The following is a 20902-nucleotide window of genomic DNA, read 5'->3' as shown; positions in this document are numbered from 1 at the left end:
GCGTGCTAACCAGTCAGTGGAAAGACCGTACACGATTCCAGTCGAGCTACCCAGCCACGGGCGGGTAGATTAGTGATTTTCTTGGTGTAATGTTCAGCACAGACATTGTGGGCAGAAGGGCCTGTTCCTGTGCTGTACTGAAACAAAGAACTGCAGAAAGCTGGTTAAGCTAAACTCAACTGAAAGTAAACTAAAATGACACAAAGTGCTGGAGTAACTCAGTAGGTCAGGCAGCATCTCTGGGGAAACATGGACCGTTGACATTTTGGGTCAAGATCCCCCTTCAGAAGAAAGGTCTCGACCCAGAACGTCATCTATCCATGTTCTCCAGAGATGCTGCCTGACCTGCTGAGTTACTGCAGCACTTTGTGACATTTCCTGTACTGTTCTATGTTCTAACTACAATAGATCGGGACTATCCATAATTACACCAATTTAATCATTCTCATTAGTTCTTACTGAAGTCTCTTTTTAAACTGCATTGAGACATTATATCACGCATCAGGAATGCAATAGACGTTTGTGAACTGCAAACTGTTAAAATGTCTTGAATTTGAATAAAAACAAGATGGTATTGTCCTGACGTGCATAATTTCTGAATTCTTTAAAATTATTAGACGCACGACATTAACAGATCACTTGCCGATTCACCCACAGTGTACTTCACATCAAGCTCGTTGTGGTCTTTTATTTTAAATGAAAAATGAGTGGGCAGTGATTTTAAAAAGATGCCTTTTAAAATTGCAGTGCATGCCTCCGTGTGTGTGTGTGGAATACAATCAAGCTGTGTTCTCTGTGAATGTGCTTTGAAATAATTTGGGAATTATTAAATACTGACTGGCTCTTGCAATTGTATTGCTAAAATTCCATTTCCCTGCAAACATGCTTGACTGAGGTTCAGAGCAAATTTATTCTCAATAATCAGGCCATTATTGCAAATAAAATGAAATCTGTGCTCTTCTACATGAGGTGAATGAGATGGCAAGATACAGCATGGAAACGGGCCCTTCGGCCCACTGAGTCCATGCTGACCATCGATCACCCGTTCACACTAATTCTATGTTTCCCACTTTCTCATCCACTCCCATCACTCTGAGGGCAATGTACAGACCCCAAATAACCTGCAAACCTGCACTTTTTTGTAGATGTGGGAGGATACTAGGAGAAAACCACAGTCAAGGGGAGAACATGCAAACTCCACACAGATTGCACCCAACCCGGGTCTCTGGCGCTGTGAGCTGCATACCAGCTGAGCCACCATGCCACTCAATGAAATGTGATCTTCCATTAATTTTTATTTTGACTCTCAATTTCACAGTGAAGACCCCATTATTATTTACTATTCAAATGCAGCAAATTGACTGCATTGTCCCCCGATCTATTGGCCCTGTATGCAAACTGCAGGGGGTCCAGCAGGGGGTTTGTGATGTTTTTCAGCTGGGCCAGCATGTCTTTCAAAGGTCTTCATGACTACAGAGGTAAGTGCGACAGGCCTGTAGTCATTAAGACCAGTGATCCTTGTCTTTTTGGGTACATGGACAATAGTGGAGACCTTGAAGCAGGCAGGGACAGTGCAGGTTTGCAGGGATTGGTTGAAAATGTCTGTGTAGATCGGTGCCAGTTGGTCGGCACAGAGCTTGAGGGTGGAGGGGGAAACATTGTCCGGTCTTGGAGATTTCTGGCTTTTCGGTCTCTGAGTTGGTATGAATTGCCGCTTGGGGAGGAGTGGGTGGGGACGGATCCAGTCTTTGCAAACTAGAGTCAGTCCTTGAGTACGTGTGAAGTGGTGATTGGGGGTGGGGGAGTGGGGGGAGTGGAGGGGGTCCCAGGGTTATGTTTCTGTTTCTCGAACCTGCAGTAAAACTCGTTCAGGTCGTTGGTCAGCTGACGATTGTCCAAGGAGCGTGGGGTTTTCCTCTTGTACCTGGTAATTTCTTGCAAGTCCTTCCAAACTGAAGAAGCGTCATTAGCTGAGAACTTGCTTCTCAGAGTACCTTTCCTTGGCAGCTCTGATTCCTCTTCGCAGCTTGTACTTGTCCTGCCTGTAGAAGTCTGTATCCCCGCTCCTGTAGGCCCCATCTTTTGACTGGCGGAGCTGTCTGAGTTCTGCTGTGAACCAGGGCTTGTTGTTGTTGAACCAGATCCGGGTCTTCGTGGGAATGCAACTGTCCTGGCAAAAGCTGACATAGGATGTCACAGTGTCTGTGTGCTCATCGAGGCGTGTGGTTGCTTCCCTGAACACATTCCAATCAGTGCAGTCAAAGCAGGACTGTAGTTTTTCAATGCCCTCGCTTGTCCACCTTTTCGTTGTTATGACCACAGGTTTAGCAGATTTTAGTTTCTGCCTGTTGGTCGGAATAAGGTGAACTAAACAATGATCAGAGAGACCCAGCCGCCCGAGGAACAGAGCGATATGCGTTCTTGATTGAAGAGTAGCAGTGATCAAGTGTCCTCTCCTCTCTGGTGGGGCAGGTAACATGAAGTCTGTACTTTGGGAGCTCGCGACTGAGGTTGGCCTTGTTAAAGTCCCCCAAAACAATGACCATGGAGTCACTCTCTACCCTCAATACCTGGTCAGCAAATGTAAAAATGTTATTAAGCAAAACCAACAACAATGAAAGTGTGTGGATCTGAGAGACAGTTTATTTTGGAAAAATAAATCAAAGCAAATTCAACAGAAACCCTTTTCCCGGTGCCAATAAACAAAGCCCTTTATCACCACTCCCTCCTCTCCCAATATTGCGTCTTTCATCTCAGCAAGCTTTGACAAGCAAGATCACAGGCTTCACTTGTTAACTGATTATTGTTCGTGACACTAATCTTTACACACCTCAATTCTCTTCAAAAACCTTAATTCTCCCCTTGTCAAAGTGTTTATACAGCTGTCTGACTCTTTGAGGCAAAACGTTCCCCCTCATTTCTGTGTTAAATGCACGACCTCTTGTTCTGAAACTGTGGCTCTCTGTTTCAACCCCACAGGTTGACATTCCCTCTGAATCTACCTGACCCCCCTCACCTCTCGTTCTTCTAAACTCCAATCGGTAAAGGGCCGAATGATTCGTGCGTTCGAGAAAAGACAGGCTCTTCACGTTGGGAATCAATCTACTGAGCTATCACTGAATTTCCCTCGGTACCGTAACCCTTATCCCATTCTGTGTACAGCCTCCACTTTGTGTACACAAACTGAGGACACGAACCAGTCCTGTAGACGGTTTGACTCCAGGTGTGGTCTCACCAAAGCCTTGTACACACAAGGTACTGCAGATGCTGGTTTACCAAAAAAGACAAGTTTACCAAGTGCAGGAGAAATTCAGTGTGTCCGACGGTATCTCTGGAGAACGTGGATAGGCAACATTTTAAGTCGTGACGCTTCTTAAGACTCATAAGGGCCCCGACTTGAAACGTCACCTATCCATTTTCTCCAGAGATGCTGCCTGACCTGATGAGTAAATCCTTGTACAGTTGTTGTAAGATTTCCTGATCTTTCTGCTCCTTCACCCTTTTTAATTAACTACGCAGAAACGTGGAAAAAAATGTGCACAAAATTAAAATTCCTCTCTTCCTGCCTCACTGTATATTTTTGTTTCCTCTTTCAGCTGCTGCATATGAAAAGCAACAAATACCTGACGGTGAACAAAAGACTGCCAGCCCTTCTCGAGAAAAATGCCATGAGAGTGACACTGGATGCCACGGGGAACGAAGGCTCTTGGCTTTTCATTCAACCCTTTTGGAAGTTACGGAGCAATGGAGACAATGTAAGGATGCCTGCAATTGGTTAGAAATAGGGACAGATCTTTGAAGACAACTGAAGCAAAATGTAAATGTACGGTTTTAGTTAAGTTTGTTTGGTGGCAGCGGACACAAGAGCAAAGGGCCGTTTAGTGAAACCGGGGTCTTACCTTCCACAACCTCAAGGTTGGCTGCGAGAAGCACCCTCAGGTCACAAAAGCTGAACGGTGGCCGGGCGAGGAGAGGGACGATGGTTTGCTGGACGATCTGGATGTAGGCATTGGCTGCAACGGGCCTTTATGACCACCCTGCAGCTTGGATTGTAAAATTATGTCAAAACCTGGCAATTCTTGTATTTGGTCTCAGTGGGCTGTTTCTATACACTTTGGGATTGTGCCGATGTATAGTAATAAATGACTTCACCGCATGCAACAAAGAATTTTACTGTCCCTCAGTACATGTGATAATAACAAGCCATTGAACCATTGAGATGCAGCATGGGAACAAGCTCTTCGGCCCACCGAGTCCACGCCGACCATCGATCACCCGATCACACTAGTTCTAGTAAACACCCAGATTAGGGGAATCGAGAACCAGAGGATGTAGGTTTAAGGTGAGGGGGGAATGATTTAATAGGAACATGAGGGGTACGTTTGTTTTACACAAAGTATAGTGGGTGTGTGGAATGAACTACCTGAGGAGGTAGTTGAGGCAGGTACCATTGCAACGTTTAAGAAACATTTATACATGTATTGATAGGATAGGTTTAGAGGGATATGGGCCAATTGCAAGCATTAGGACTGGTGTAGATCGGACATGTTGGTTGGTCTGGGCAATTTGGGCCGAAGGGCCTGTATTCCACGCTGTATGACTCTGACTCCAAATACTGTGTTTACTGGCCTATTATGCTGCTCCATGTAAATATTTAATTGTTCCATTGTCGGTAGAGATTAAACATTCTTGATGCTTTGACCCTAAATCCTTCTCCTTCTTGACATTTTAACCAATGTTTTTCCCCTTCTCACTTAACATTTATCTCTTTAGCACAGAGTCCACTTTCATCTGATAAAATAATTTTTATCTTAAATTTTTTTTTAATAAAAGATTTTGGAAAACAATTTTGTTTGATTGCTGGTTGGTAATAATTTTACCGTGAACTGTCTCGAGATCGAGTGTGTTCTTAGATCATCAGATAAGACTGAGAACACCAGATAATATAAAACCCAGATGAGAGAGAAAAAAAATGCATGGAAACCTTTACCCTGAGGAACCTGAGGGCATGGGTTTAAGGTGAGCGGGGAACCTGAGGGCCAATGTTTTCACACAGATGGTGGTGGGTGAATGGAACGAGTTGTTAGAGGAGGTATGTGTTGGAAGGAAGTGCAGATGCTGGTTTATACCAAAGATAGACAAAAAAAAGCTGAGGTCACGCTGAAGGTCAGACAGCCACTCTGGATAAAAAGAATCGGTGACATTTTGGGCTGGAATCCTTCTTCAGATCCAGTCTTAGGTCGAAACCAGCATCTGCAGTTCGTTCCTACACAGGTTTCAAAGTTAAAAGATTGCACTGTGTTGCCATTGTGTGTCATTTTTAAGGGGATACTTTTATGTATCATGCTTACACCATGTTAACGGTACATTTCAGGTGGTGGTTGGAGACAAGGTGGTGTTGAATCCGGTGAATGCTGGGCAGCCGTTACATGCGAGCAATTACGAGCTGCTTGACAATGCAGGATGCCAGGAGGTAAGAGTTTAACGAGGGGAATAGAGCGCAGGTGGATAACGGGTGATCCATGAGTGGAATAGAGCGCAGGTGGATGAGGGGTGACCTTGTAGCGGTGTGTAAAACCATGAGAGGAATAGGTAAAGCTTCCAGGTGTGCCCTCAGATCAGAGGAGTTTACTTTAACGCTAAGTTGTGGTAATAATTGGGGCTGCACAGTTGCGCAGCGGTAGAGTTGCTGCCTGACAGCACCGGAGACCCGAGTTCCATCCTGACTACGGGTGCTGTCTGTGCAGAGTTTGTACCTTCTCCCTGTGATGGCGAGGATTTTCTCCGGGTGCTCCGGTTTCCTCCAACACTCCAAAGACAGACAGGTTTGTAGGTGAATTGGCTTCGGTAAAAATTGTAAATTGTCCCTAGTGTGTAGGATGGTGCTAGTGTTTGAGGTGTTGCTGGTTAGCGCAGACCCAGTGGGCCGTAGGACCTGTTTCCACCCTTTTAAGACTAAAGTGATATCTTTGAAGAGCAAGTATTGAGCAAGGTATCTATTCAAGAGTTGCATTTTACAGTTGCATGGTTTTCGATTTGTCAATTATTGAAATGTTCTGTGGAAGAAGACCCAAATGTCGTCTTCATCACAAGTAATAGGAGATCTCTTGGAGACCTGCTAGAAGTATACAATATTACAAGAGGCATAAAATAGGGTTGGCAGTCAGAACCATTTTCCCAGGATGTATATGTCAAAAACGAGAGGGTACAGCTTTAATGTGAGAGGGGCAGAGTTTAAAGGAGACTCGACAAAGTGGACCCGTTGGGCCCAAACCTCTCCTGCATTGGTGCAGCACCATGTCTTCCCCCCCTCCCCTCTCTCCTCAACCCCCCCCATCCCCTCTCCCTTCTCCCCCACTCACCCCTTCCCCCTCCCTCCTCCCCTCCCCCTCCCCCCCTTTTAAACTTTAAAATGTGAATAACTTTAAATATATAACACCGATTTCAATGAAACTACTTGCATTATCACTAACGTGACAACGGTGAGTAAGGTGGGCCTAAAATTGTCGCGCTATCGTGTACCGTTTTGGCTGAAGTTCAGTCACAAACAAGATAACAAACGAGAGTTTTATTATATAGATGTGTGGGGCAAGCCGTTTTGCACAGAGTGGGGTGGGCACCGGAGGTTGTGGTGGAGGCAGCTACAGATACAAGAGTGCCATTTCAGAGGCTTTCAGAAAGGCACAAGGACATGCAGGGAATGGAGGATATGTATCACGTGCAGGCAGAGGAGATTTGTTCAATCTGGAATCATGTTTGGAACTGTGCCGCACTTTTTCTACGTTCAATGTTAAATGCCCACACCAAAATGAACACAAGGATAATTCCTGTTCACAAGCAATTACAATAAATTTAGAACCATTTTAGGAATGCTATGAAGCGATTTGTTGTAGGAGAGGGTTAATTGGTTGTCTATTACATGATCTCTGTTTTGTTGTCATGTTATTCTATTTTTAATCTTCCAACTCTAGGTAAATTCCGTGAATTGCAACTCAAGCTGGAAGATAAACCTGTTCATGATGTACACTGACTATACGGAGGATGCTTTGAAAGGGGTATGGATTACCAGTTAAACACGTTCGTGAAAGATAATCTTGATAAAGTGCAAGGCATTCACGTAGAAATTGTGAACACTGAAATTTAGGTTGGACACCAAATGCATCAGCAACCTTTTTAAACCCGTGACCATTATGGGGTTATTTTAAAATGTATTTAAAACAGAATATTAAGAAGTTGCCTCCCAGCGCCAGAGACACGGGTTCCATACTGAGTACAGGTGTTGTCTGTACAGAGTTTGGACGTTCTCCCCGTGACCACGTGGGTTTCCTTCGGGTCCTTCAGTTTCCTCCCACATCCCAAAGACGTGCAGGTTTGTAGGTTAATTGGCTTCAGTGAAATTGTAAACTGTCCCTGGTGTGCAGGATAGTGCTAGTGTACGAGGTGATCACTGGTCGGCAATGACTTGGTGGGCCGAAGGACCTGTTTCCACATTGTATCCCTAAAGACGAAAGCCATGAAGTGCAAGTATACCCATCAAGTTTATTGGGTTATCATAAAATATATTTAAAACAGAAAAAAAAAAGTTGCCTCGCAATGCCAGAGACCCAGGTTTGACCCGGACCTCAGGCGCTGTCCATGTGGAGTTTGCACATTCTCTCTGTGACTGCGTGGGATTCCACCAGGCGCTCGGGTTTCTTCCCACATCCAAAAGACCTGCGGGTTTGTAGGTTAATTGGCCTCTGTAAAATTGCCCCTGGCGTGCAGGGAGTGGATGAGAAAGTGGGATAGCATAGAGCTAGTGTGAACGCGTGATCGATGGTCGGTGTGAACAAAAACTAAAACAAGAAAGCAGAGTTTGGGACAGGTTGGATTTGTCTTGGGAAGTGCTAGCAGAGGTGCAAAGGGCCAAATGGCCTCCTTTTGTGCTGCAAGCTGTTCTGGTCCCACAATTTTCTAAATTTCACCACTCTTGCATTTTTCAGAATTTCCTCAGTGTCATGGAATCCATATTTTGACATTATAATCGTGCACCAAGCTTGCCAGAGTGAGTCTCCTGGTGATGGGATTGCCTTATGAGAAGCAAAGCCAAGCAGCATAGAAAAATAGAGAAATTAAAACTATTGGAAGTCTTTAGTTCTGGGGAGAGGTTGGAGACACTGGGCTTGTTTTATAACATTAAAGTTTCTCATATATGAGAACAGTAAACTCATACAGTCTCTTGTGAAAACTTTCATTGGTACATAAATAATCTTAAATTTGCCGCAGTTAAAATGGATGATATTGTTGTCACCTGCCTTGTATTATACACCCCGTCTAACACGGACAGTGAGTTGTTTTTCCATTTATATTGTTGCAGAACCAAAGTCAAGTAAAGTAATTCTTCTAAGCTCAAGCGAGACTTTGTTCTCTTTTTCTCCTGTAAAAACCTATCATCGCACCAATCAATCTGGTGAATCATTAGTGCATTTCTTTTATTGCAACGACTTCCTTCCCTGATTGATTGATTGACTGACTGAAAGAGACAGCATGTCAATCATGTTCAATTGGGATATCAATAAGCTGTTCACACTGTTGTTGTCAGCCAACTGAACCACCCTATTACCAACTAGAGCGGCCCTGACCTACCATCTACCTCATTGGACACCTTCAGACTATTTTTAATCGGACTTTACTAGACTTTATCTTGCACTAAACAGTATTCCCTTTATCCACTGTGGATGGTTTGATTGTAATCATCTATAGTCTGTCAATTCAGTGGATAGCATGCAACAAAAAAGCTTTTCACCGTACCTCATTACACATGATGATAACCTAACCTCAAACTCAAACTAAACCCCAAACAAAACCTAAATTCTTGTTCTATGTTATCACACTTTCTCATCCGCTCCCTACACACAAGGGTTAATTACCCAACTAACAATTAATTAGACAGCTGTCCTATACACAACTTTGAAGCTGTGGTCTCACCATAAAAAAAGTGTTTTAATTAAGTAACTTTCCGAAGTTAAGATTATGTTAATAATGAGGATACTAAAACTATAAATTGGCAAGTGTAAATTGTCCTGGATACCAAGCCATCATGTTTGTGCCCTGCAGTGCACTCTTGTGGCTTCTGTACAGGTCTGACATTGGGAATTTTCACTTGGATCAATAGACACAAGCAACTGTAGATGTTGGTTTGCAAAAAAAAAATAAAAAGAGATGTCGTCTGACCCGCTAAGTTACAATTTGTGACAATTTTTTGTTGGAAATTCCAAAGCACACTTATTTAATGTAATATAATGTAATACAAATAATCTGTAGGTGCTGATTTAGACTGGAGACTTTAGAGATACAGGGCAGAAACAGGCCCCTCGGTGCACTGAGTCCACATCGACCAGCGATCACCCCATACACTAGCACTATCCTACACACTAGGGACAATTTACAATCCTTACCCAAAGCCAATTAACATTCATGCTTGTACGCCTTTTGGGTGTGGGAGGAAACCGGAGAAGCCGGAGAAAACCCATGCGGTCATAGGGAGAACACCCCAACTACGTACAGACCGCATCCGTAGTCAGGATCGAACCCGGGTCCCTGGTGCTGGAAAGCAGCAGCTCTACTGCAGACCTGCTGTGTATACCAATATGTTGGAGTTGGGATAGTCCCAGCCTCAACTACCTCCTCCAGCAGCTTGTTCCATACACCCACCACCCTTTGTGTGAAAAGGTTACCCCTCAGATTCCTATTACATGTTTTCCTCTTCACCTTAAACCTTTGGGTCAACGTGCGTTGTTTTTAAATGTGCTATACAAATAAAATTGACTTGATTCACCTACTCTGGGCAAGAGACCTAGAATTCCTAGAAATGTAATCACAAAATGCTGGCTTTTTTCCCCTTTATTTGATTGAAAATATATTTATTTTGTCAAATCCAATTAAGCGCTGCTTTTGGTTTAATATGTGTCACTGCAGATATTCAACTGGATATGTTTGTGTAACTACTGCACCCATTTCTGCATTTCGGTGTACGAGGATAGTCCAGGATGAATGACCCAGGATTTCCTCTGTTGATAGAAGGGAATCCTGGAGTATGTTTCCCTTGTTCCCAGGAACAAGGGGTGAAGAGGGCCGAGCAAGGAGGGGGACAACGTTTGCGATTGAAATCTGCCATTGTCGCTAGGCTGGGATCAAGTTTCCATAGATTGAGTCGGAAGAAGGGTCTCCACTCGAAACGTCACCCATTCCTTCTCTCCAGAGATGCTGCCTGTCCCGCTGAGTTACTCCAGCATTTTGTATCTATCTTCGGGTATAAACCAGCATCTGCAGTTCCTTCCCACACATCACGTTTATGAAACTTTTTTTTACTGTTCACCTGCTTTTAGGTCACTGTACTCGCTTTGCTCTAGTAGGTTACTGAAATAAAAATAATATCTCTCGAGGCTTTTAGCATTCCTTTTCAGAGCTCGACGTTAGACCACTATTTGGCCTGTAAAACTCGTTGGGCTTGTCAAGCTTTGACTTTTTATTTTTTACTTTTTAATTTTTTTAGAGATACAGCGCGGAAACAGGCCCTTCGGCCCACCGAGTCCGTGCCGCCCAGCGATCCCCGCACTATCCTACACACACTAGGGACAATTTTTACATTTACCCAGTCAATTAACCTACATACCTGTACGTCTTTGGAGTGCTTTGGAGACTTGTTTAATCATTCCAGATTTCTCCCAATTCCCTTCCCCTCAACCCACCCCCCCTCCATTCTAATCGGTCTGAAGAAGGGCCCCGACCCCGAACGTCACCTACCCATTCCCTGCACACAGGCTTCCTGACTCACTGTGGTACTCCTTTGAGATACCCGGAGAAAACCCGCGCGGACACACAGAGAACGTGCAAACCCCACCTGTTCACACTAGTTCTATGTTATTCCACTTTTACGTCCACTCCCTGCACACATGGGCCAACTTACAGAATCTAATCGATGTGATTCTTTTCATCAACTCCATTCTTCTGCTTATTCCTTGTCACACTTTTAGTTTAGTTTAGACATACGTACTGGGATAATTTACAGAGGCCAGTTAACCCACAAACCCGCACGTCTTTGCAAGGTGGGAAGAAACCGGGGCACTTGGACCAAACCCGCGCTGTGATGCAGCAGCTCTACCAGCTGTGCTGGCCTACTCTCCTTCCAATTCATGAATTGCAAGGAGAATTCAAGAGCGGAACATCACTTTGGTGAAACTATTGGTGATGCAGCGTAAATCCGTCACCAATTTGTGTTGAGGTGCAGAGCGGTTCTGCCTCGCCAGATGTTCTGACAGATGTGTTCTTTCAGACGGTATGCCGTCCAGATGATGCTATTCCTTTTGGGAAATCAGGAATAAAGCCCTTTGATTAGATATATTACCCAACTGAAAGTTTACTCCAATGAACATTGAGCTTCCTTGGATGTGACGCCTTTATTCTCATCCATCTCAGGGCGACGTGGTGAGGCTGTTTCATGCCGAACAAGAGAAGTTTCTCACCTGCGACGAATACAAGTCCAAGCTGCACGTCTTCTTGCGAACAACGCTGCGCCAATCCGCCACTTCTGCAACAAGCTCCAATGCACTCTGGGAAGTTGAGGTAATTCTGGCTGGAAGAAAAGTTCCTGTTTGTCTTGAGCAAAGTCATGTTCCCTGCGTTTTATCAGCTCTTAGCATTCATAATCAAGAAAGATTCATTTATGATTCAATTTATTTTTTAATAACAGCAAAGAGAACCACCAAGGTTCAACAAAGCCGTAGAAGGGAAAGGCAATCATGCTGAAAGTCTTCCAGCATGAAATTTAGCAACTTAGCAACACCAATGTCCTGGGTTTGCTCTGTGAATGAGACTGACTAGCTGTGTATCATATTCAGTCACATAAGGGATGAGTGAACTGAAGCTCGATACTGCTGGAATATACTCCAGGCACTCTGATGTTTCCTCAGGGAATATCTTGAGCAACAGATACATCTTTGGGCCTTGACTCAACCAAAGGAGAATCCATCCTGTGTGTCATGTAAAAACAAACTTACTGAGTATGGCCTAAAGGAGGCCATTCAGCCCCTTTGAGTCTGTGCTCACCCCCCCCCCTCCCCCCAGTAGAGCAGTCCCATCGATGCTTTGCCTTCTCCCCGTGTTTCGTTGTAAAACATGGACCATAACAGGAATGCCATATGCTTGGGATAAATAACCTGTTAAAGAAATGTACGACTCTACTTTAAAAAAAAAGTGAAACGCTGAATGTGTTGGTTGATTGCCAGTTGCAGAACTAAATTCATTTGAAGTTCATAGGATTAAAAGTGAGTGCAGGTCGGCGCAGACTCGGTGGGCCGAAGGGCCTGGTTCTGCTGTATCTCCAAAGCTGTATCTCTAAAGATGGTGTGCAGTCTCTGCCATAATCACCGTAGTTTTTGAGCAATAACAGTCCATTCTTCTCCTTGCAGGTTGTCCACCATGACCCTTGCAGAAGCGGTGCTGGTCATTGGAACAGTCTCTACAGGTTCAAGCATTTAGCTACAGGCCACTACCTGGCTGCTGAGGTATGATACCCTTCACCTGGTGCAGCAATGGTTCAGTGGGTAGGTCAGAAACTGAGAGGCCTCTACTGACAATCCAGATACTTAAGTGAAACTTGTGCATCACGTGAGAAAACCTGCCATCTGTACTTAATGGGGCCGATATATGATTTCTTACACACCAATTATATTGCCTGTGGCGTAGTAATGTATAGTCCTTCCGCTGACTCATTAACACGCACCTGTTACTGTACCTCGGTACACGAGACAACCAACTAAATTAAACTGAACTAAATTCTGAGATACGAAAGCAAATATTTACCTCAAGGGAAATTAGAGATGTGCCATATAAATGTTATTGTCAGTGGCGTCCAAATCCTTCAAAAATGAATAAATATATAAAACCCACAATCCTTCAACATCGTTTCGAGATTAAAAATATATGGCAGAGGCAAGCTAAGAATTCTAAAGCAGATGCTTGGAAAATCTTCAATTTTAAGCTTCGGGAAGAATTACTTGTGTGACTAATATGATTGATGCTTCTCCTGTTGAATGCCTTCGTCATGAATGGACATCTTTGTTCTACTGGCTGTTGATTGCAGTGGGACTTGAGTAATAATTCACAGACAATTACACCGATCAGCCAAAACATTATGACCACCTGCCTAATATGCTGTTGGTCCTCCGTGTGCCGCCAAAACAGCGCCGACCCGCCGAGGCATGGACTCTACAAGACCCCTGAAGGTGTCCTGTGGTATCTGGCACCAAAACATTAGCAGCAGACCCTTCAAGTTCTGTAAGTTGTGGGGTGGAGTCGCCGTGGATCGGACTTGTCGATCCAGCACATCCATCCACACAGATGCTCAATCGGAATGAGATCTGGAGAATTTGGAGGCCAGGGCAACACCGTGACCACTTCATAATGTTCCTCAAACCATTCCCGAACAATGTGTGCAGTGTAGCAGGGCGCATTATCCTGCTGAAAGAGGCCACTGCCATCAGGGCATACCATTGCCATGAAGGGGTATACCTGGTCTGCAGCAATGTTTAGGTAGGTGACACGTGTCAAATTGACGTCCACATGAATGGCCGGACCCAGGGTTTCTCAGCAGAACATTGCCCAGAGCATCACACTCCCTCCACTGGCTTGTCGTCTTCCCACAGTCGGTTTGGACCAGACGGGATAGCCTTCGTTGCCCTCGCGCATTGATGAACCTTGGGCGTCCAACACCCTGTCGCCGGTTTGTGGTTTGTCCCTCCTCGGACCACTGTCGGTAGGTACTCACTACTGCTGACCGGGAGCACCCCACAAGCCTTGCCATTTCAGAGATGCTCTGACCCAGTCGTCTGGCCATAACAATTTGGCCCTTGTCAAAGTCACTCCTGCACATTTCTCCTGCATCCAACACATCAACTTCAAGAACTGTTCACTTGCTGCCTAATATATCCCACCCCTTGACAGGTGCCATTGGAACAAGATAACCAATGTTATTCACTTCACCTGTCAGTGGTCATAATGTTTTGGCTGATCGGTGTATACTGCTGGGCACCTAGAATGATAGAAGTAGCAATATCTCTGAAAAAGAAACTGGCTGAAGATATACTTAATCAATATGTTTGAGTGTACAAGTTGGGAGGTCATGTTGCAGTTATATAAGACATTGGTGAGGCATCATTTATAGTATTGTGTTCAGTTCTGGGCCCCATGTTATAGGAAAGATGTTGTCAAGCTGGAAAGGGCTCAGAGATTATTTACGAGGATGTTGCCAGGTCTGAGCTATGGGGAGAGGTTGTGTACACTGGGACTCTATTTATTGGAGTGCAGGAGGAGGAGGGATGATCTTATAGAGCTGTCAAAATCATGAGAGGAATAGGTCGGGTAGGTGCACTGAGTTTCTTGCCCAGATTAGGGGAATCGAGGACCAGAGGACATAGCTTTAAGGTGAAGGGGAAAAAATGTAATAGGAATCTGAGGGGTAGCTTTTTCACACAAAGGGTGATGGGTGTATGGAATGAGCTGTCAAAGGAGGTAGTTGAGGCAGGGACTAGTTAGACAGGCACATGGATAGGACAGGTTTAGAGGGATCTGGGCCAAATGCAGGCAGGTGGGAATATTGTAGCTGGGTTATGTTGGCCAGTGTGGGCAAGTTGGGCTTGTTTCCACACTGTAGGACTCTTTGACTCCATTCATGTTAAGAGGTGCAAATCTCAAAGTACTGGATCTTTGTCAGGTTGGTGCAGAGTGATCTTGGATCACAAGGCTTTTGTTCAAACTAACATCACTTATCAAATTTGACACTTGCACACCTTGATACTAATTAACGATTGTCACTGTGCACAGTAAACATGGGGTACACTGGATTTATTATCTAGGTGTTTGAAGATCAAAAGATTGTACTAATATGTTTTTTGAGGTTTTTTTTTGTGGACAAAATTAGTGCCCATATGCACCTTCAATAAACATACATGTCTAGTGGTCGGAAAATGAAATATTGACTTTAATTGGCTGGGTTTTGGTTCATTGAATTGAAAGATACAGCATGGAAACAGGCACTTCAGCCCACCAAGTCGATGCCGACCAACGACCACCCATTCGCACTAGTTCTATTTTATCCCAATGGTTCAATGGTAATTTATTTTTTACATGTACCCAAGGACAGTGACATTTTTTGCATACATTTCAGTGGCAATCTTACTACACATTAGGCACAATCATAGTTTAAGATGGCGAAGCACACTGAGACACTACACAAGAGTCACCACGTTTTAGACACCATCCTATACCCTTTAAGTCCAAAAGTGTAAAAAATATTTTTGCATCCACTCCCCACACACTAGGTGCAATTTGCAGAGGACAATTGACCTACAAACCTTTGGGATATGGGCGAATCCTGGCGAATCCAGAGGAAACCCACGTGGGAGAACATGCAAACTCCGCACAGGCAACACCCGAGGGCAGGATTGAACCTGGGTCTCTGGTGCTGCGAGGTGGCATTTTTACCAGTTGCGCCACTGCCGTCATCGATTTTAATTCCTGGAAATGCCTGGGGAATCTTTGAAGATTTTCATCCCCTCATCCACGTAGACCTGCTACGGGTGCCTGGTTTCCTCCCACATCCCAAAGCTGTGCGCGGGTTTGTAGGTTAATTGGTCTCTGTAAACTGTCCAGTGTGTGTCAGGAGTGGAGGAGAAAGTGGGATAACAGGTATCGATGGTCAGCGTGGCCTCGGTGGGCCGAATGGCCTGTTTCCATGCCGTATCTCTAAAACAAAACTAAAACTAAATTTATATATTGGTGATAGTGAATTCCAATTATTCTCTGTTCGAACTCTATACACATTGTCCCTGACAACTTTGAGTATATGGGCATTACTACCTCCAGCTACCTATGTATAACATCTGCATGCCCCTGCAATATCACTGTTTGCCTATTGTGGACTGTTGTACAGTCTGTTGTGCACATGTTGATACTTTTTTCTTTCGCGGACAAAAACGATTTGTTTCACAATTTTGAATTTCAATTTTATTCAGGAAAACGCAGCTTACAAAGGAGATGCCTCTGATTCGAAAGTTACGGTGAGTTTTATTTTACTGCGGAACTAACAGGAAGATTGCTCAGTGAGTTCACCGTGGGCCTTGTTTCTGTTCATCTGAGCTAGGCTAATGCTGCCCAGTCATAGAATGTAGAACAATATGGCACAGGCCACAATGTCTGTGCCCAACATGATGCCAGATTAAACTAATCAAGCTTTGCCTGCAAGTCAAGAGTCAAGTCAATAGTGCTTTATTGTCATATGTCCCTAAGAGAACAATTACATTTTTACTTGCAGCAGCACAACAGAATATGTAAACATAGCACTCTGTAAACAATATAATAAATGAAAAAAAAGAAAAGTTCAGCATATGTTTATCTGTATATGTCTGTACAGACAGCACCCTTAGCCAGGATCGAATCAGGGTCTCTGGTGCTGTAAGGCAGCAACTCTACCGCCGGGCCACCATACTGTCCCCGAAAGTTGTTGAACCGATGGTCAGATTGAATCGTGTGTTAAATGAGCACTTTGCAAAGGATTTATTTTTTTCTGCTCATATGTCGACGACTATTGATCAAATATGATACAAGTGGTCAAATTTGGCGACTACAGTTTCTTTACTGAACATTCAACAGGTTGTAAGCGTGGTGAGACTGTGGTGTTCTGGATGTGATGAATGGTCTAATCTGGATTTGATCCTTTCTCGTTAGGCGGAACCTAAAGCACTGAGTCGGACCAGCAAGAGAAGAGGAGGGGACAAGATCCGATACAGACTCGTGGCTGTACCGCACGGAAATGATATCTCAAGTCTGTTCGAGCAAGACCCGACAACTCTACAAAAAACGGATTCATTTGTTCCCAGGTACTTACTGTATGAAAGGTGGCACAAAGTGCTGGAGTAACTCCAGGCAGCATCTCTGGAGAATGTGGTTCGGCTACATTTCCGGTTCGGGTCCCTCCTTTAGATGCATCACCTCCAGAGATGCTGCGTGACCCACTGAGTTGCTCCAGCACAGTGATGCGGCAGAAGAGTTTCTGCCTCACAGCAGTAGAGACCCAGGATCGGACCTGACCATGGGTGTTGTGTTTGTGGAGTTTGTCCATTCTTCCTGTGACCACATGGGTTTTTTCCAGGCGTTTTGGTTTCCTCCCACATTCCAGATATTCCAAAGACATGCATGTTTTTAGGTTAAATTGTCCCTAGTGTGTAGGATAAAACTAGTGTGTGGTCGGTGCAGACTCGGTGGGTCAAAGGACCTGTTTCCATGCTGTATTTCTAAACTAAACTAAACTAAACTAAAGCTGAAAGAAACAAAGAACTGCAGATGCTGGTTTATAACAAAGATTGACACAAAGTGCTGGAATAACACAGCAGGTCAGGCAGCATCTCTGGAGAACATGGATAGGTGAGGTTTCAGTTTGGGACCCTTCTTCAGACTGAGAGTCAGGGAGTGGGGAGTGGGTGAAGAGTTGGGGGCAAGAAAAGATCAGGTCTTTGTGTCTTTTTTTGTAAACCGGCATCTACAGTGCCCTGAAACTGTGTGAAAGGTAACAGGTTGTACCAGCTTCCAATGACTCTGATCATGTACTCAACCTGTTACATGATTCATGACAATTTGAATTGTTCTTCATGTCACGTAAAACGTCTGATGCTTTAAAATCCATGTTTAATTACTACTTAAACTAATAAGTATAATGTGTAAATCTGAGTTAGTGTACTTGTAGTTTATGTGGTTTGGCCTAGAATCAATGATGCAGGTTCATGGAATAAAGACACTATTTATTAGATTGGTTGATTGAACACTGTTTGGTTTCCCAAAGTTGTGGTATCTGTGAAATGGTTTTGCATAATAAAGGGGAACGCACTGCGTCCAACGGTATATTCCTGAGTAGTAGCCTTGGGATCCTTCTTCGGACTGATTCAACACTAAACTCAGTCTGAAGAAGGGTCTCGACCCGAAACGTCACCCATTCCTTCTCTCCTGAGATGCTGCCTGACCTGCTGAGTTACTCCAGCATTTTGTGAATAAATACCTTCGATTTGTACCAGCATCTGCAGTTATTTTCTTACAACACTAAACAGTGGTTGTAGACACAAAGAACTGCAGATGCTGGTTTATACCAAAGATAGACACAAAGTGCTGGAGTAACTCAACGGTTCAGGTAGGATCACTGGAGAAAATGGGTCAGGCAGCAACTTTGGAGAAAAAGGATGGGTGACGTTTTGGGTCGGGACCCTTCTTCAGACTGAAAGTAGGAGGTGGGGGGGGGGGGGGGGGGGGGCGTGAAGACAAAATGTAAAGCCAGAGGGAAGGATATGTGTATCACTGTCTCACTTGGAAGGGCTGGTGGGTCCCTGGATGGTGGTGAATGTGGGCATGAAGGGAAAGTGCCTGGGGAGAGGGAGGGAGGAGCAGACAATTTTGCAGAAAGCATTTGGAGGTGCTAACATGATGCCGATTCTATGCCTGACTCTAAAACACAACGAGATTCATACCTTTACCAAAATCTGTGACAAACATGTGACAGAGTTCGCTCAGGTAACGATCAATGGTCTATCGATTGTCACGAATACCAGGGAAAGTGAAATACATTTTTTGCATACAGCTCAGCAAAACGATCCCCATACATAAGCACAATCGTCCCAGTTAGTACTGTATGCACAGAACAGCCCACTGAGTCCATATGCAAGAGGCGCCATTTTGGCACCATTTTATGGTCCCAACTGCAGCTGCACACGAAGGCCCTTTGCAGCCGTTGCCTCCATTTCTGTATTCCCGTGAACCAATTGTCCCTCTCCATGCCTGGCCCTCTTTAGCCCTTGTAATGGGGCATGGTTAAATGAATCTGAGTTGGCCCATTGGAATTTGCTGCCTTACAGTTCCAGACACCGCGGGTTCGATCCTGACTGCGGGTGCTGTCTGTATGGAGTTTGTATGTTCTCCCAGTGACTGCATGGGTTTTCTCTGGCCATCCAGCTTCCTCCCAAAGACATGGGGGTTTGTAGGTTAATTGGCCTCTGTAAATTGTCCCTTGTGTGTAGGATAGAATTAGCGTAACGGTGATCACTGGTCGGCGCACACTTGGTGGGCCGAATGGCCGGTTTCCATGCATTATTTGAATTTAATTTAATTAAACTAAAAGTGATTTAATACAACAGCACAGCATGGGAAATTAGTGCTTAATGCCAAACAGTTTATCTTTCTTAGACACAAGGAACTGTAGATGCTGGAATCTTGAGTGAAAAACACAGAGTGCTGGAGTAACTCACAGGGCCAGGCAGCATCTCTGGAGAACATGGATAGATGATGTTTCGGGTCGGGACCCGTCTTGAAACCCGACCCGAAACGTCACCTGTCCTTGCTTTCTCCAGAAATGCTGCCTGACCTGTTGAGTTACCCCAGCACTTTGTGTTTTTGCTCTGTTTTTCTTTCTTTTTCAGCATGAATTCTTTACATCATCTCTGTATAAAAGTGTTCCTTTTATCTCCTGCTATTTTCTTCAATATTTCAGGAATTCGTTTGTGAGATTAAGGCACCTGTGTACCAATACATGGATTCAAAGCACAAATATCCCCATTGATACCGATGAAGAGAGACCAATAAGACTCATGGTATTTATTGCATTCGGGTTTCTCTGTTTAATTTAATCTGTCATGTTACTTTATAACAGTGGGACATTCATGTTAAGCGATATTTAGAGTCATGGAGTCTTATAGTGTGGAAACATGCCCTACGGCCCAACTCGCCCACGATGACCAACATGTCCCATCTACACTACTCCCACCTGCCTGCGTTCGGACACATCTCACCATTTCCCCCGTATCGCATCTACCTGTTAGTGCCGCTGCCTCACAGCGCCAGAGACCCGCAATCAATCCTGACCTCGGGTGCTGTCTGTGTGGAGTTTGCATGTTCTCTCTGTGACTCCAGGAGCGACGGTTTCCTCCCACAGCCCAAACACCTGCCAGTTTGTAGGTTAATTGACCTCTGTAAGATTGCCGCTAATGTGTCGGGAGTGGATGAGAAAGTGGGATAACATAGAACTAGTGTGAATAGAGGAATATGGATTATGTGCAGGCAGGTAAAAGTTGATCTTGGCATCATGGTCGCCACAGAGATGGTGGGCTGAAGGGCCTGTTCCTGTGCTGTACTGTTCAATGATCTATGCTTTAATTAAAATATATAAAATTACAGCACAGGAAAAGGCCACAACGTCTGAGCCGAACATAATGCCACGTTAAGCTGGCCTCATCTACCTACACAAGATATCCATACTGTTCTACTCCCCCCATGTGCCTTTCAAAAAGCCTCTTAAAGCCACTGTTGTATCTGTCTCCACCACCACCACTAGCAGCGCGTTCCAGGAACCCACCAGGCAATCTCTGTTTAAAAAAAACACTTGCCTACCCATCTCCTTTAAATTTAGCCTCTTTCACCTTGAAGCTATGCCCTCTAGTCTTTGACATTGATTGTGTGTGACTTGCTCTGTTAATAATCTGTTCAGGAGAATTTTACGATGGGATCAAAATTGCATATGAGAAGTTTACTGACGGCCTGTAACTTGTTTACGTGAATGATCCCAGGAATAATTGGGTTAGCATATGATGAGCATTTGACGGCATTGGGCCTGTACTCGCTGGAGTTTAGAAGGATGAGGGGGGACCTTGTTGAAACTTACCGAATAGTGAAAGGCATAGATAGAGTGGATGTGGAGAGGATGATTCCACTAGTGGGAGAGTCTAGGACCAGAGGCCATAGCCTCAGATTAAATGGACGCCTTTAGAAAAGAGATGAGGAGGAAGTTCTTTAGTCAGAGGGTGTTAAATCTGTGGAGTTCATTGCCACA

At 44.4% G+C, this 20902-nt stretch overlaps 1 protein-coding gene across 1 annotated transcript in view; it reads left to right on the top strand.

Annotated features, from left to right (window-relative positions):
* itpr3 (inositol 1,4,5-trisphosphate receptor, type 3) overlaps window positions 1–20902 on the top strand; it is a 185378-nt gene that overhangs the window by 62147 nt on the left and 102329 nt on the right. The window contains exons 5-12 of the mRNA XM_078420692.1: window positions 3597–3755; window positions 5375–5473; window positions 6972–7055; window positions 11458–11604; window positions 12450–12545; window positions 16053–16097; window positions 16765–16916; window positions 19568–19667. Coding sequence (XP_078276818.1) covers window positions 3597–3755; window positions 5375–5473; window positions 6972–7055; window positions 11458–11604; window positions 12450–12545; window positions 16053–16097; window positions 16765–16916; window positions 19568–19667 — 882 coding nt within the window. The remainder of the gene's footprint in view (window positions 1–3596; window positions 3756–5374; window positions 5474–6971; window positions 7056–11457; window positions 11605–12449; window positions 12546–16052; window positions 16098–16764; window positions 16917–19567; window positions 19668–20902) is intronic.

Source organism: Rhinoraja longicauda, chromosome 24 (assembly GCF_053455715.1).
Source record: "Rhinoraja longicauda isolate Sanriku21f chromosome 24, sRhiLon1.1, whole genome shotgun sequence".
In the NCBI taxonomy this organism is placed as follows: Eukaryota; Metazoa; Chordata; class Chondrichthyes; order Rajiformes; family Arhynchobatidae; genus Rhinoraja; species Rhinoraja longicauda.
This window is presented reverse-complemented; position numbering and strand designations above follow the sequence as displayed.